General features: G+C 41.1%; 1 protein-coding gene across 1 annotated transcript in view; it reads right to left on the bottom strand.

The window, feature by feature from the left end:
* Window positions 1–11,918, bottom strand: part of kirrel3a (kirre like nephrin family adhesion molecule 3a) — a 149,204-nt gene extending 137,286 nt beyond the window's left edge. Inside the window, exon 1 of the mRNA XM_016269589.1 lies at window positions 11,587–11,918. Within this exon, the coding sequence (XP_016125075.1) occupies window positions 11,587–11,635 (49 nt within the window). The 5' untranslated portion in view covers window positions 11,636–11,918. The remainder of the gene's footprint in view (window positions 1–11,586) is intronic.
* Window positions 11,919–13,192: the final 1,274 nt, after the last annotated feature.

Raw genomic sequence — 13,192 nt, 5'->3', positions numbered from 1 at the left:
ATCATTTTCTGACCCGGTTCCCCATTACCCTTCCACTCTCCACTACTGAATCAATACAAGTGTAAAAACAAATACAAGTGAAAAGAAAACTAACCCATTAATCCAACCCTCCTATCTCAGAAGGCATGTCAGGAATGTGTGAGCTTTGTGTGTGGAAGAGAAATTGTGTGGCTAATGACCTTCCTGCCCTATAATTCAGCGATGAAGACATTCTCTCTGGCCAGCGAGAGAGAGGAGTTCAGGGCAGATGGGTTAAAGAAAGAGCAGTAGCACCATCAGTAAGGAGTCAATGCTTCATCCCAGCGCTCCTCTTCAATCTGCCTAACACACAGCAAGTCAATGTGCAGCACGGCCCTGTAAGGACAGATTAGAAAAGTACGAATTGCGAGGTAATGCGGAGAAGTCTTGAGCGTGAGACAGCCTCTGAACTGTGTGCATCTTGCAGAGGAAGAGATTTTCTAATCATCGAGTAATAGAAGCCCTGAATGACATGTGATTCTCAAAGACATTTGTCTGTCAATGATTTCAAAGGAAGCATATGTCTGAATCTTTCTGTCACGTCAAATTGCTTCACATTTAAATGTCTTGACAGGTTCTGTAATTCCACGGGGACGAGTGAGGCTATCTGTTGTAAGTCTATGGCACTGCCCAGTGGTCAAAAGACTGAGTATGAGTTTGATAACTTGAGCTTTTACTATATGTTTTTTCTGAAGTATTTTTTCCATCGTAATGCCCATTTTTCCCAGTCAACACATGGATGGATGCTTTCTTCTCACATCAGCTCTCTTTGCCACAGGAGATGTTTTCCCTTCAGCTTGACCCGTGACAACTGACAAGCTAAATTAAATGTTGTCTCCACTCTTTTTCGCACCTATGCCAACATTCATACTCTTTCACGCCCCTAAAAGCCAGGAGTAAGCGTGCGAGCACACACTCACGAGTCCCTGGTGTATTTGCTATCTGGCATTAAAGACCCATCACAGCAGCGTGTCATATCTCCTTGTTTGCCCTCTGCAGAAGCTGTAACTCTATCACTGGCTACCTTCTCACGGCCCCTCTGGACACTAGCGATATTAAAACGACAGAGATCTTCTGAGGGACCCTGGGTTTGTCCTACTTACATCACAGGCAACTGGAGGAAACCTCACTGCGGTCCAAAACAACCTTGCCATGGGCTCGAGTCCCATCCGTCTGCCTCAGAGACTAAGCTGCGACCTTCTCATTTGAGTCCTGGACCGTGTTTTTATGTTTGTAAAAAAGGAACAGATGAAAACCCCTGTAGTAAAGTTACAACAGAGATCTTTTTAATATCTCAACTGCTTCTCCTAGATTGAAATGAGAGCCGATTCACATGTTTATTTGAATAGTACACCCAAATAATTAAATTCATCATTTACTCGATATCATGTAATTTAAAATGTGCATGATGGAATACAAAAGAATATTTTTCAAAATGTTTGGATCAAGATAAGGGTAAATAATGACCGAATTTTCATTTTTGCCTAAACTATCCTTATAGGTTTCCTTTCTCTTTTTTTGCCTTCTGAGATATAGACCCTTTAGACCCAAGACATGCCTTCTTTAGAGTTTCAAAAGAGATGTCAACAATGTCAAAAACTGCTGAAATATGCAAAGATGTCAAAAACATACAGGAAATAAAGGTCAGATTTAAATACTGAAACATTTCCCACCATATTTGTTCCGAGGCTATAAATTATCTAAACTATGCTAAATTATTGTTTATAATTCTGTAGATACAAGCTGTGTCCCAATTCGAAGGCTGCATTTTTCGAAGGATGCAGACTTCTGCAAAGGTTGGACTGAGCATTGTTAAATAGGATGGTATAGATTACGGAGGATTGATCTAGTCTCCTATGACTGTGACAGCTTTTTCATATATATTTGTATTGTTGATATTCAAGTAAGTTTAACCCAAAACTTACATCTGAAATTCAGCATTTTCTCTCAAAAAATGTCATTGCCACACAATGAATCTCAGGATTGTCTGGGTCGCAAAGAATCCATCAGTTGTATCCTTCATTGCCCGGGAAACAAAGGATGCATTTCAAAGCCGCATTAGAAGGAGTCTTCAAGTTGGAACAGACTTCATGCAACAGTGACGCAATCAGTCTTTGAATGCAGCCTCAGAACTGGGACACAGCAATAGTCAGCAAGAAGGCTCCGCCCACTGACAATTTTTTTTATTTATATATATATATATATATATATACACACAGCAAAATCCCCCGAGTTAAATCAACTCTACTCAGAGTACATATTGTCCCAATCTACAGAGTGTTAATGTAACACTGAAGCAGAGTTACCACTGTTGAGGATTATGTGGAAAGTTTTCATGTCTAAAAGCCTGAGCAGTAGTTGTTCATCTACAACATTGTTAACAGTGGGTTTTCTTTACTAATGTTCAATCATTACTTAATTAATCTCTTAATTGTCCCATTAACTTTAACTTGGCTTCAGTGTTACTTTAACACTGTAGATTGGGACAATATGTACTCTGAGCAGAGTTGATTTAACTCTGGGGGTTTTGCTGTGTATATATTAGGGCTGAGCAAGTTAACTCGTTATTATCGTATTAATTGATTAATGACGATAATTATTTTATCTCAAATTAATGCAGTTTTTCATTATTATGAAAGTCCGTTGCTCACTGGCACTGAATACACATACAGACAACCCATGGGTCACAGGAGGGGTGGGATGGGTGTCATCACGTGTCTCAACCAATGAGGGCATTTGGGGAGGGCCTAAGACTGCAGCAGCGCTCACATGTGCACATATGCAACTACTAATGATTTTCACATGAACAGTAACTTCAATGGAATTATTGAAGAAAGTAATATGAAAAAAAATCAGCTCAGGTCAATCCATTTTTACAGCTAAGTGTCTTTTTCTGGAAGAAAGTTCTACGATCTGAAAGTTGCCATGTGCTTTTATAGTACTTAGAAGGAGAATGAGATTTATCATAATGACCCCTCTAAAAGGAACATATCTGATCACACTCCAACTCTCCTGAGCTATAGAAGAGCAGCCTCTGAGAAATGAAAACTTCCACCGACTCTAACAGGATACTCAAACTCCTTAAAGACTGTTTGCACCTCAAAATAATTATTTTTTGTGATAATGGAGCAAAATAATGAGTGAGAGAAGATGAGAGAAGGTGTAAATCTTAATACGCTCAGCAAGGAATGTGTTTTTATGTTTCTCAGCTCAATATCACACCGGGAATGACGGCAGATATATGATAATGTCTTCACGGAGAGAAGATGCATGAAATGAAAGTCCAAAGCTGTGAACGATATTCTAATGGACTTTCAGGGATTTATTTGTTGTTCAGAATGTTTTCACACCTTTAGTCCCATTTAAAGGAAACATGCATGTACGGAATACCATCAGTCTTGTCTCCCTCTTTCCCCGTCTGCTGTCGTCTGTACCTCCCAGATGATAATTTGCACCAGAGTCCCATTAGGGATGTTTGAACACAGCAGTCCGTTTTTGCTATTTACCAAACCTGCTTCCATCATCTAACGCACAGCAGAGGCTGGAGCTGGACCATTAGCACTAGGACGGGGAACCCCAAGGGCCAGAAACAGGACCACATACCTGGTACAACCACCAGCTCAGCAATACGTGCCATATAGCCGACCTACAAATGAATTCAGAGAGAGCACATTTATGGGCTGCAAGCAATCAGGAGCTGCAGGGGTTCAGGAGAATGCGGCACCAAGTTAAAACACCCTCCTCGAAAGTTTCCCAGCCAGAAAAAGACTTCCGATTAGCCAGAGTGTGTCCAGGTGAAATTCTCTTCTACCTGAAAAAAGTGCTTCAAAGCCAAAGATGACTTAGCAGGACTCCCAACCTTCGCACTGATGCATGTCCCTGAAAAGGAGCTTTGCGGATGTACCTAAAAACTGCTAGGGCTGTAGAAACGACAATAAATGAAAAAACATCAACAGATATATAGAGCATTGCCTCCGATTTAGAAAGTGGTAAGTGCTGGAAGGCCACCTACATTAGTCACATCCTCTGGGACCTTGATCTTTAATAAGTGTAGATGGTGTTACATCATTCCGTATGCTTAGAGCATTAGACGGCGTTCATGTGAGGACCTCTGACGGAGAGCCTATTAATTATGTATTTATTCTTTATCAGTGCCTATGGGACAAACCTGGCTCCCTAGTTTTGTTTTCTAAAATGTTTATTTGTGTAGAAGCATTTAAGTTGCCTGAAAATGGCCCTCTTTTGTTCTCCTCTATAATAAATTCATACCTTAAATGGAAGATAAATAACCACATACAGTCAAGGCTCATGATAGTGAATTCAGGGTAATGTATCATTTCATGCAGATTTTCTGCCGAGACCCTCCGAGATGCACAATAATTCATAGCAAAGTGCATTTTATTCATTTTTTTTGTTGGAAATCGTTGATGCAAGGATAAACATTCGAAGTTACAACATATTCCTCTCCCAGTCCTTTGGAGAAATAGCGTCAGCAGAGGAGTTAGAGAAGGTTTTAGCAGCCTGAAGGGAAATATTTCGGCAGCATGAAAATACAAGCACCATTCTGCTGTATATGATCCACTGAAGAAATAATTTTCTTTCCATTTAGCAGAGGTCAGCTGGACTCTGTGGTTGTCAATAAATATTGATGTTTCAAAATTACAACTGCACTCTTCGGTTCTCTGTTGTCTTCTTTGTTGTTTCTGCTGAATAACTATCAATACATGTAAAGTTGAGTTATTGTTAATGTTCTCATCTGTTATCAAAAGGCTGCAGAAGCCTTTAGTCTCACAAAAGAATCAAACTCTGCCTGTCAAAGTTGAGGCGTGCCTGTCGACTCCTTCTCAACCTCGTTTCATCTTTCTCCAGCAATCTAAGAAAAAAAAGCAGCTTTCAAACAGGAAATGGAGCTTTCAGTCCTGAAAAGCTGTCAGGCAAGAACACATAGTCGCACCTTTAGTTCAGTCTCACCTGCTTTGCTGAACCTCATTGATGCCATTCAACAGCATCCATCCAACAGCGATGCCATTCGACAGATGCATCATTTTCAAAGCGCACTTAAGATGGGGTTCAGCCTACTGGCTACTTTTAAAAAACTCTGTGCTCTCTAGATCTGTCTGTGTGCTATCTGATCTGACTTCATGGCTTTTATAAGATTACTGCCCAGCCGTTCTTCATTACAGACCATTATCGGTACTGATAAGGTGAAAATAAACTGCACTTAGCTCAGATTTTCTGTTTATCGCCCCATACTCGGCTCAAACCGCAGATGACTGACAGGATCTTAACAGAATCTTGCTTTGACTCCAGCGTTCTGCATCGCTTCATTCATTCGCGGGATGTATCTGATATTAAAAGAAGCTGGTTTTGTGTTTTTTGGCTCACTCGAAACAGGAGGAGTCAATTCACTCAAGCTGCACCATTTAGCTTTGGTCGGCGGCCAAGCAGGCGTGCCGGACGGATGCGTCCGCGCATCATGTGTGATTTTCAGAGCTGCTGATTGAATAAGAGTTCTCCTTTATTAAATCATGGCACCACAGCAATTGAGGCAGCCATTCAAAATGAGCTCTTCTTAATGTACAGATGGCCTCGTTTACTGTGCTGAAAAAGGCACGGCTGTACTGCGCTCAACAGAAGTTGCTCGGTTGTTCTGAGGTAGTCTAGGGGTTTAGAAGCGAGTCAAAGACAAACACTCAGACAGCTGAGTCTCGGGCAACTTTTTTTGATTTCTGAGTGAAAGAATGATTCAATTTCAAGATATAATGAAAGCACAGTCTCACAGGCTTTGGCAGATGCATCTTTATCTTACTTGATTTCACATGATAGAACGCGAGGGAACTAGTCTGCTAAAACATCTAAGGTTTATACAAGTCTCCAACAAACAATTACATCTATTTCAAGAGTTACCACAAGGCTTCTTGATCTCAGACTAGCAGGAAATAACTCATTGTTAGTGAAACATTTCACATGTTTTACCGAGATCGGACCACTACAGACGTCACCAAACACAAGATAACGAGGTTCCGCCAGTCGCTCGAGTCTCCGGAGAGTAAACTTGAGTGTTGGGACTGTTTCAAGAAGAACATTATTAAAGGTTCTTTATGGGAAATGCTTTAAGGCTTTCAAATCTGCCTCAAACAAAGAGAGACGCATGCTGAGAACAATTATTATAAGCTCCCGTGGCGACTACTTGCAGTTCCCATCAAAAGATGCCATCAAAGCATTTGGTTTACTAGCACAAAATAATGAAGACGTATTAACCGCGCCTCACGGGGTTCAGATCACACAACACTCCTGACAGAAGCCTTCCTCTGCAGCAAAGCATCTTGTGTTGTGAAATTGGTCACTCTGAAGCGCACAGTCAGCCCCTTATCGGAAATGTGACCACAAAGCAATCCAGGGATTTGGAAGGTGAAATTACAACGGGAGCTGTTAAGGATGCATTGTTACCCCAGAAAAACATACACAGAATTATCTAAAGGTAAGAGGACAGTAACCCCACCCTCAATCGCTGTTATGTAGTCAAAAGATTGATTTGCATTTAAATGAGCAAGGCTTATGCTTGTATTGTGGCACTCATCCATGCTGCGATAAACAGGCTTGCTATGTACTGCCACCAGACTCCAAGCTCCAAACCTGTCAATCCAGGTGTGCGATTGTCCGTGGCACAAACTTCCTGCAGACACGGAAACCCTTATCAGATCAAGCACTTCACATTCAACAACATAAATCCAAGTGGAATTTACCAGGCCTACTTAAGTCTATCTCTCAGAGTCTGTCAGCACGACAACCAAACAACTGCTTGCAATGCGACGCAAATATGTGGCAGCGTCACATTGATTCATAGCTGCAATATAGTGCGAGAATAAAATGATGCTGATGTTTTTTTAAACTACCCCCTTCAGCAAATTAGAGAGAGAAATAAATGATCAAATGATTGATTGTGCAGAGTAAGGAAAAATAAGCTCATATACACACACAGGCGAACTGCCACCCACACACACAGCAGGGACCCTCACACACACGGGATTGCTCATATACAAACATGTCAAGAAATGACTGTTATTACCTGTTTAGATCCCATTAGGCCTGTCAATGCTTCAGTGAGGGTGAGGAGGAAGAAACTTTGATGGAAAGTGTTAAGTGACATAAGAAAATCTGACGTCCTTCGAGCATTAATTTGATCTACTTAACCCGGAGACAAGTAGAGCAGCGGATCTACACTCCCAACTGTTGGTTTGCGAGATGCACGGTGGCCAGAAACACTGATAAAATGTAAAAGTCTCAGTAACAAATAGCCTTTCCTTTTTCTTTTGTTTTAAGAGTGTTGTCCATGCATCTCGGGTGGCATCTGTGGAAATGCTCTCGGAATGATGGCAAGCCAGCGAAAATAACACCGAGCTCTTTCTATCTCTGCCATCTCTCCGAGTTGTGATTTTCTCTTCACTTATGTATGGGCTAATCCATCTCTGTCTGCCTCAAATCAAATTACATAAAAACAAATAGAGGAGAGAGCACATAGAGGCTGACCCCCATTCTCATGGGCCAAGTCGAAGTCGGGAACGCACTCCGCCTCATTCCCGGGCTGACCCGGCCTGAGTCGAGCCATCACGCTCAACCGGACAGCAAGAGGGATGAGACCAGCTGGGAGAAAATTGGTGTTTACCTGGGTGCTTCACAGAGCAGATTACACTTAAATAACACATTGCAGGCTGAAGCTTAAATGCAGCTTTGAGGCAGTGGAGAGTTCACAGATGTGTGAAATAAAAGAAAGAGGTGGGAGAAAACTTAAGCTTCAATTAACTGAAAGAGATATACAGCCTTGCATCTGTAATTCCTGGACAAGCTGTCCTTGGAAAGCACAAACGAACACTATAATTCCGAATTATGAACATCAATGGAGGCTTTCAGGATCTTCAAAAATAAATACTTAAATACTAAGTCTTTTAGAGGTGATCTTATTATTCCTTCTATGTTCAGGATGTGACAATAAGGAGTGCCCGATGGCCCGGGGTCAGCGTGAAAGAGGTTCAGGACAGTTGACAAAATTCATATGGTTTTAAGTCTTGCCAAATGCAAACATTCAAGCAATTTCAAACCATTCAAGTGCGATGAGAAAGAGAACTTAAGCAAACTTAATTCAGTTCTCACACCGTCTCAGATGGTTTTCTGTGCACACACCCAAATCATGTACATAAAGCCACCTCTCAAACAGCGCATGGGTACTAAATTGAGTTCTCTTTTGCATTTTATCACACTTGAATAGACAAATAAACAGAATTGTCAAAATGTTCACCTTGGTGAGTATCATCTCAAACACAGTCAGTTATGAATGTAAAAAGTTGGGATTAAATAGGATGTATTAATATATTGAAACTGTGCATTAGGTCTTAAGGTGACTGCAGCCTAATATAGCTGCTGCTGTCTATGTCCTTATTGTTAATCATACAACAAAGAAAAAAAAAACACTGCTCTTGACTGAAGCACTTTTGTAGCTTTAATAAAAATCAGTGTATATTTAACTCATACAGTGAAGACGACTATTTATTTTTACATTTAATGACTTATTTTTCTGTAGTATTTCTTATCTTAATACTACTGTTAAACCAACCTATAAAAATTGTATTTCATTTGAATCTTTGTACTATTGTATTTATTTGTGCTATTGTTAGCCATTTGTTTATTTGTTCTTATTTTTATTAATGACCGTTTACTTGTCTTAAATAATGTTTCAACTTTATATTAGTTAATAGCTTTTGCTGTGGTGCCAAAACTGAAATTGAGAATTGTGAAATTTCACTTGTATCTATAATTTGTAAGGTTGTAACAACAACCTTACAAATAGCACAAAAACTATGCAAACAATAACTTTTTCCAGTAAAAGTTTTGGCATGACAAGAAAAAACATCCGAACCACTAGGCCAACCAGGCCAACAGAGAAGTGTGAAGTTTATTCACTAATATCTACAATTTGGGTGTTGCAACAACCTTATTATTAAAATACACGGTTACATGGATCAAAAAATTATGTGAAAATTTTGGCAGGGCAAGTAAACAATATGAACCACTGGCCCGACCAGGCCGATAGAAAAAGTCTGAGGGCGTTGAGCCCTCATGAACTAGTATAATCGAGGCAAAAAAAGCATAAAATACACAAAGGCACTCAGTTTCCAGCATTATCAGAGTGCCACAGCTGTAAAAATCTAACCTACATAATACAACCCAAGCCGCTTACAGACAAAAGGCCATGGTAGCTTGTAAAACAACAGCCGAGATGCCCCCACAGTCCATGTTTTATGAAAGACAAGCTCTGATTACAATATAATTGTTAGCAAGCGTTGACAGCATCTTGTATGGCAGCGTGTGGGCTACACAAAACCATGTAGCGCTCCACTGCCCCCATGGCTGCAAGCCACTGCTGACAATGCTGATGGTGTTTATGACACTTAAAGAGGAAACATGATGCCTTCTGCAGCAATCAGGAAGTTGTGGAGTGCGGTGGGCGGGATCTGGGAAATGCAATATTTGCTTAGTTCAACATGCTGCGACTCTCTGTGACGGAGCTAAAACTAAAATATTTTTTTAAGAGTTGCACTTATTTTGGCGACCGCTCTCAAGTCTCTTTGAGCCGGTCTGCCCGAGGGTCCGTTTCACGGGGTCCTTGGCTGCTCCTTGTTCGGTGAGAGCTATAAGTGGAGTCTGGGCCAAGCGTGAATGAGATTGTCCCTGTCGCTGCGGGGGAAAGATCTGCCGCTCCCCCTCACTGCTGGGGAGGCAGCGGGGCCGCGGCGCAGATAAAGGGATCAGATGAAGGGTGTCAGATCGCATCGACTTTTCCTCTCCTTCTGTTTCCCTGGCCACAGCACCGTGAATCAACTGGCAAGCGATGCTAAATAAACCCGGCGTTCATTTGTAACACAAGAGTTGGCTATGGTTAACAAAGCGTCCCCAGGGACTGGTACAAACACAAGTCTCACCTGATAGCATCTCGGCTAACCAGAGGAACAGCTTCTCTGATGGCGAGTATAAATAACCATTGATTAATCTGTCGCATAGATGGCTGGAAGAAGGTGATCCATTAATTTTATGTATAGTTTCGAAACTGTCCATGAAACATTTCTCGGTTTGCTGAGATGCTGTCAGGTAACACAAACTTGATGGGAGCAGAAGGGGGGCTGCAGTATATCATCAGTGTGTAAACTCGAAGTTCTGAGCTGATGAAGTGCAACACCGTGTGCATATGGCATAAGCAACTCTGCAGCAAAAATCCTGTCAGTGTTTACTTTTAGGTCATAAAAAATTATTTTCAGCCTGATTGCAAAGCACTCCCTCTCAAGACTCACACGAGGGAAGGTACAAAAAAAAAAGAAAAGAAAAGAAACAGCACTGCGAGGCTTAACATCTCAGCACACAGACTCATAAAAAGCAGTAATAAACCAGAAAGCCTCTTGAGATTTGATGTTCATTCGCTCAAGTGTGCATGCGGGAGCTATACCGAAGGCTTTATTGCCAGTTTCAGATTCAAATGAGGAGTTTGGCCTATGCTGGACCTTAAATGTGAGCGTTCAGGGGTTGTCTGCGGGTTATTTCAAGCTCACACAATCAAACAACACAGAATCTCAAATGAGGGCTGAAGGGAGCATAAGCCACGGCACTTTAAATGAAAACGAGTGTCGGGTTGTGATCTCTGCCATTATATCTACCCCAAAAAGCTTAAATCACCAAGGAAGATGGAAATGGTTAAGAATGGATTCTAACTTCAACAAAACCACTCAAACATACACATCTCACCCTCTCTTAGATTTTTAGGTAGAAATTTTTTTCAAAACTGATTAGTATAGAGTGTGCAAATTACACAATGACTTTTTAGTGAGGGGATGTCAGTTTATGAATTTTAGCAGGACAAATTTCAATGCAATAATTTATGCATAAATCAAGCATTTTTTTTATTATCGTATTTTTATGGTTTGCTGCTCAGCCAGTTTCTGTCTGTGAACGTTTATTCAATCGTAAGGTAAAAATATAAATTTGTAAACTTTTCTGGTTAACGTGAAAATTAAAATCATGTGAAACTAATATATGTATATGCAGAAAAGTTACGTTCTTTAAAGACCTCGACTTTTTGTTGACTTCATTTTGAAGGGTGCAAGTCTTAATTGGGGAGGTCGGAACCCCCACCAACCCTTCGCACGCTGCTTATTTATGTCTGATTACATATACATTTCTAAATCAAGTTACAATAATCACTACACATTAAACACAAAGAAAAGTTGCAAAGTGATGTCTACACTGATTAGAACAATATCATGTGGTTGCCATGTCCGTAATACAGCCGATGCGCGCAAACCTTGTAGCACAAACCTAAAATAAAACAAGCGAAACACCACAAACAATGCGAAATACACAAGACGGCTAACACTATAAATCATTCGGTAACGTTATATATTTTTCAGTAAACGACAGCCGGATATCATGTGGACAGGCACTCTGCGCACTTTTCCCTACGATTAAAGTACCTGACAGGTGAATATGATGCGTAGAGCATTTGTAAAAACTCCGTTCACATACCGAACCCGAGCAGCCCGGAGATCAGCAGCAGCAGCACCGCGGGGCGCATCGCTGGAGTCGGTGAGGATCTCTTCGGTAATGTGGTGGTTACCGAGGCAGTGATGCGCGCTCACTGCGGTCCTTCAAAGTTAGGAGCGATGCTGTCTTTCAAACGGTCGATCAGTTCTTTCTGGAGGTCCTGCTCCTTTTCTGCGCTCTTTCTTCTTGCTTGGACTGATATTAGTGCTAAAATGCAGCCTATAGGCGCTGTTCTCGTGCGCTGTGTCTCGAAGCCGATGTGCGTTCTCTCACTCTGCCGCTCAGAGCGCATCAGTGTCCGGCTCACTCACAGTTAGCTCCATACTCTCTCACTCACTCCGTGGAGGATGAGGCAGAGAGGAGAGCGCTGAACTGCTTTGCTCCTCCTTCCCCCGTCTCCTCCTCCCAGCTCCTCACAGAGTGTCTCTGACACAAGTAAGCGGCACACAATATGAATTAACGAATTAAACTATCATCATTTTCAGTTTAGGAAAGAGAGCTGGATGGTTTGTGAACACCGTCGTCTAAACGCCGTACCAAACTGAAGCAAGTTCTGAGGTAAATATTTTTGTTTTGTGGGTTTCGGTGTCTTACCATCGCAATATTAAGGGATGGGATGGTAAATCTTACTAACTAACTGCAAAAAATAAATGAATAATAGTTGGGTTACAAACAGGCTAACTAGTAACCCAAACAGATAAACATCTTCCTCTAGCAGTGTCTAACCCCTTACGACCGTTGCTATTTAAATTGTCCTCGTGAGACGCGCGCATTCAAACTTGCTGAGTTGTAAAAAGAAGGAAAACTGTAAAAACAGTTGGGATAAAAATGGCATTACTAGTACCCCAAATGAATAGATAATAAAGCACATTCCCATTTTCACTGAGTTCCAATGAAAATGAAAAGATGCAAACCAAAGAACTGAAAAAGTTGGGCTAAAATAAGCTAACTAGTAACCAAACATTGGTACCAAATTGGTATCTACATTGGTAGATAAAGCAACTAATCTGTCTGACTATACCTGTTATACTTGCTGGTTTGTTAAAAATAAGAAACCCCTTACCGAATAAAAACTAGTCTAGTTAAAGGGGTCATATGATGTTGCTAAAAATAATTTTTTTTGTGTGTATTTGATGTAATTAAATATGTTTATGCGGTTTAAGGTTAAAAAAAATGATTTTCCACATACTGTACATTATTGTTTCTCCTCTATGCCCCGCCTTTCTGAAAGGCATCGATTTTTACAAAGCTCATCGGTCTGAAAAGCAAGGTGTGCTGTGATTGGCCAGCTATCCAGTGCATTATGATTGGCTGAACACCTCAAGCATGTGACGGAAATGTTAAGCCCCTACCATACTGTGATGCCCTGTCAGGCCGGAGCAGTGATTCAAAAACATGAAAACCCATTATAAACGAGGCAATCGTTGCATCCAGTGGGGACATAATTATGGATTATAATGACTTATACAGTCTTTTTACGCGTTGCGTTGCATCGCGCCGCGTAAACATAAAACCATGTCTGCATTTGTGATCGGAGAAATGACAAACAACAAGCCCTACTCTACACTGCCCAAAAAACTCACTTTAA

The sequence above is a fragment of the Sinocyclocheilus grahami genome, unplaced genomic scaffold (genome assembly GCF_001515645.1).
Source record: "Sinocyclocheilus grahami isolate Dianchi unplaced genomic scaffold, SAMN03320097.WGS_v1.1 scaffold53.1, whole genome shotgun sequence".
Lineage (NCBI taxonomy): Eukaryota > Metazoa > Chordata > Actinopteri > Cypriniformes > Cyprinidae > Sinocyclocheilus > Sinocyclocheilus grahami.
Note: the sequence above shows the minus strand (reverse complement) of the source record. Positions and strands in the feature narration are given on the sequence as shown.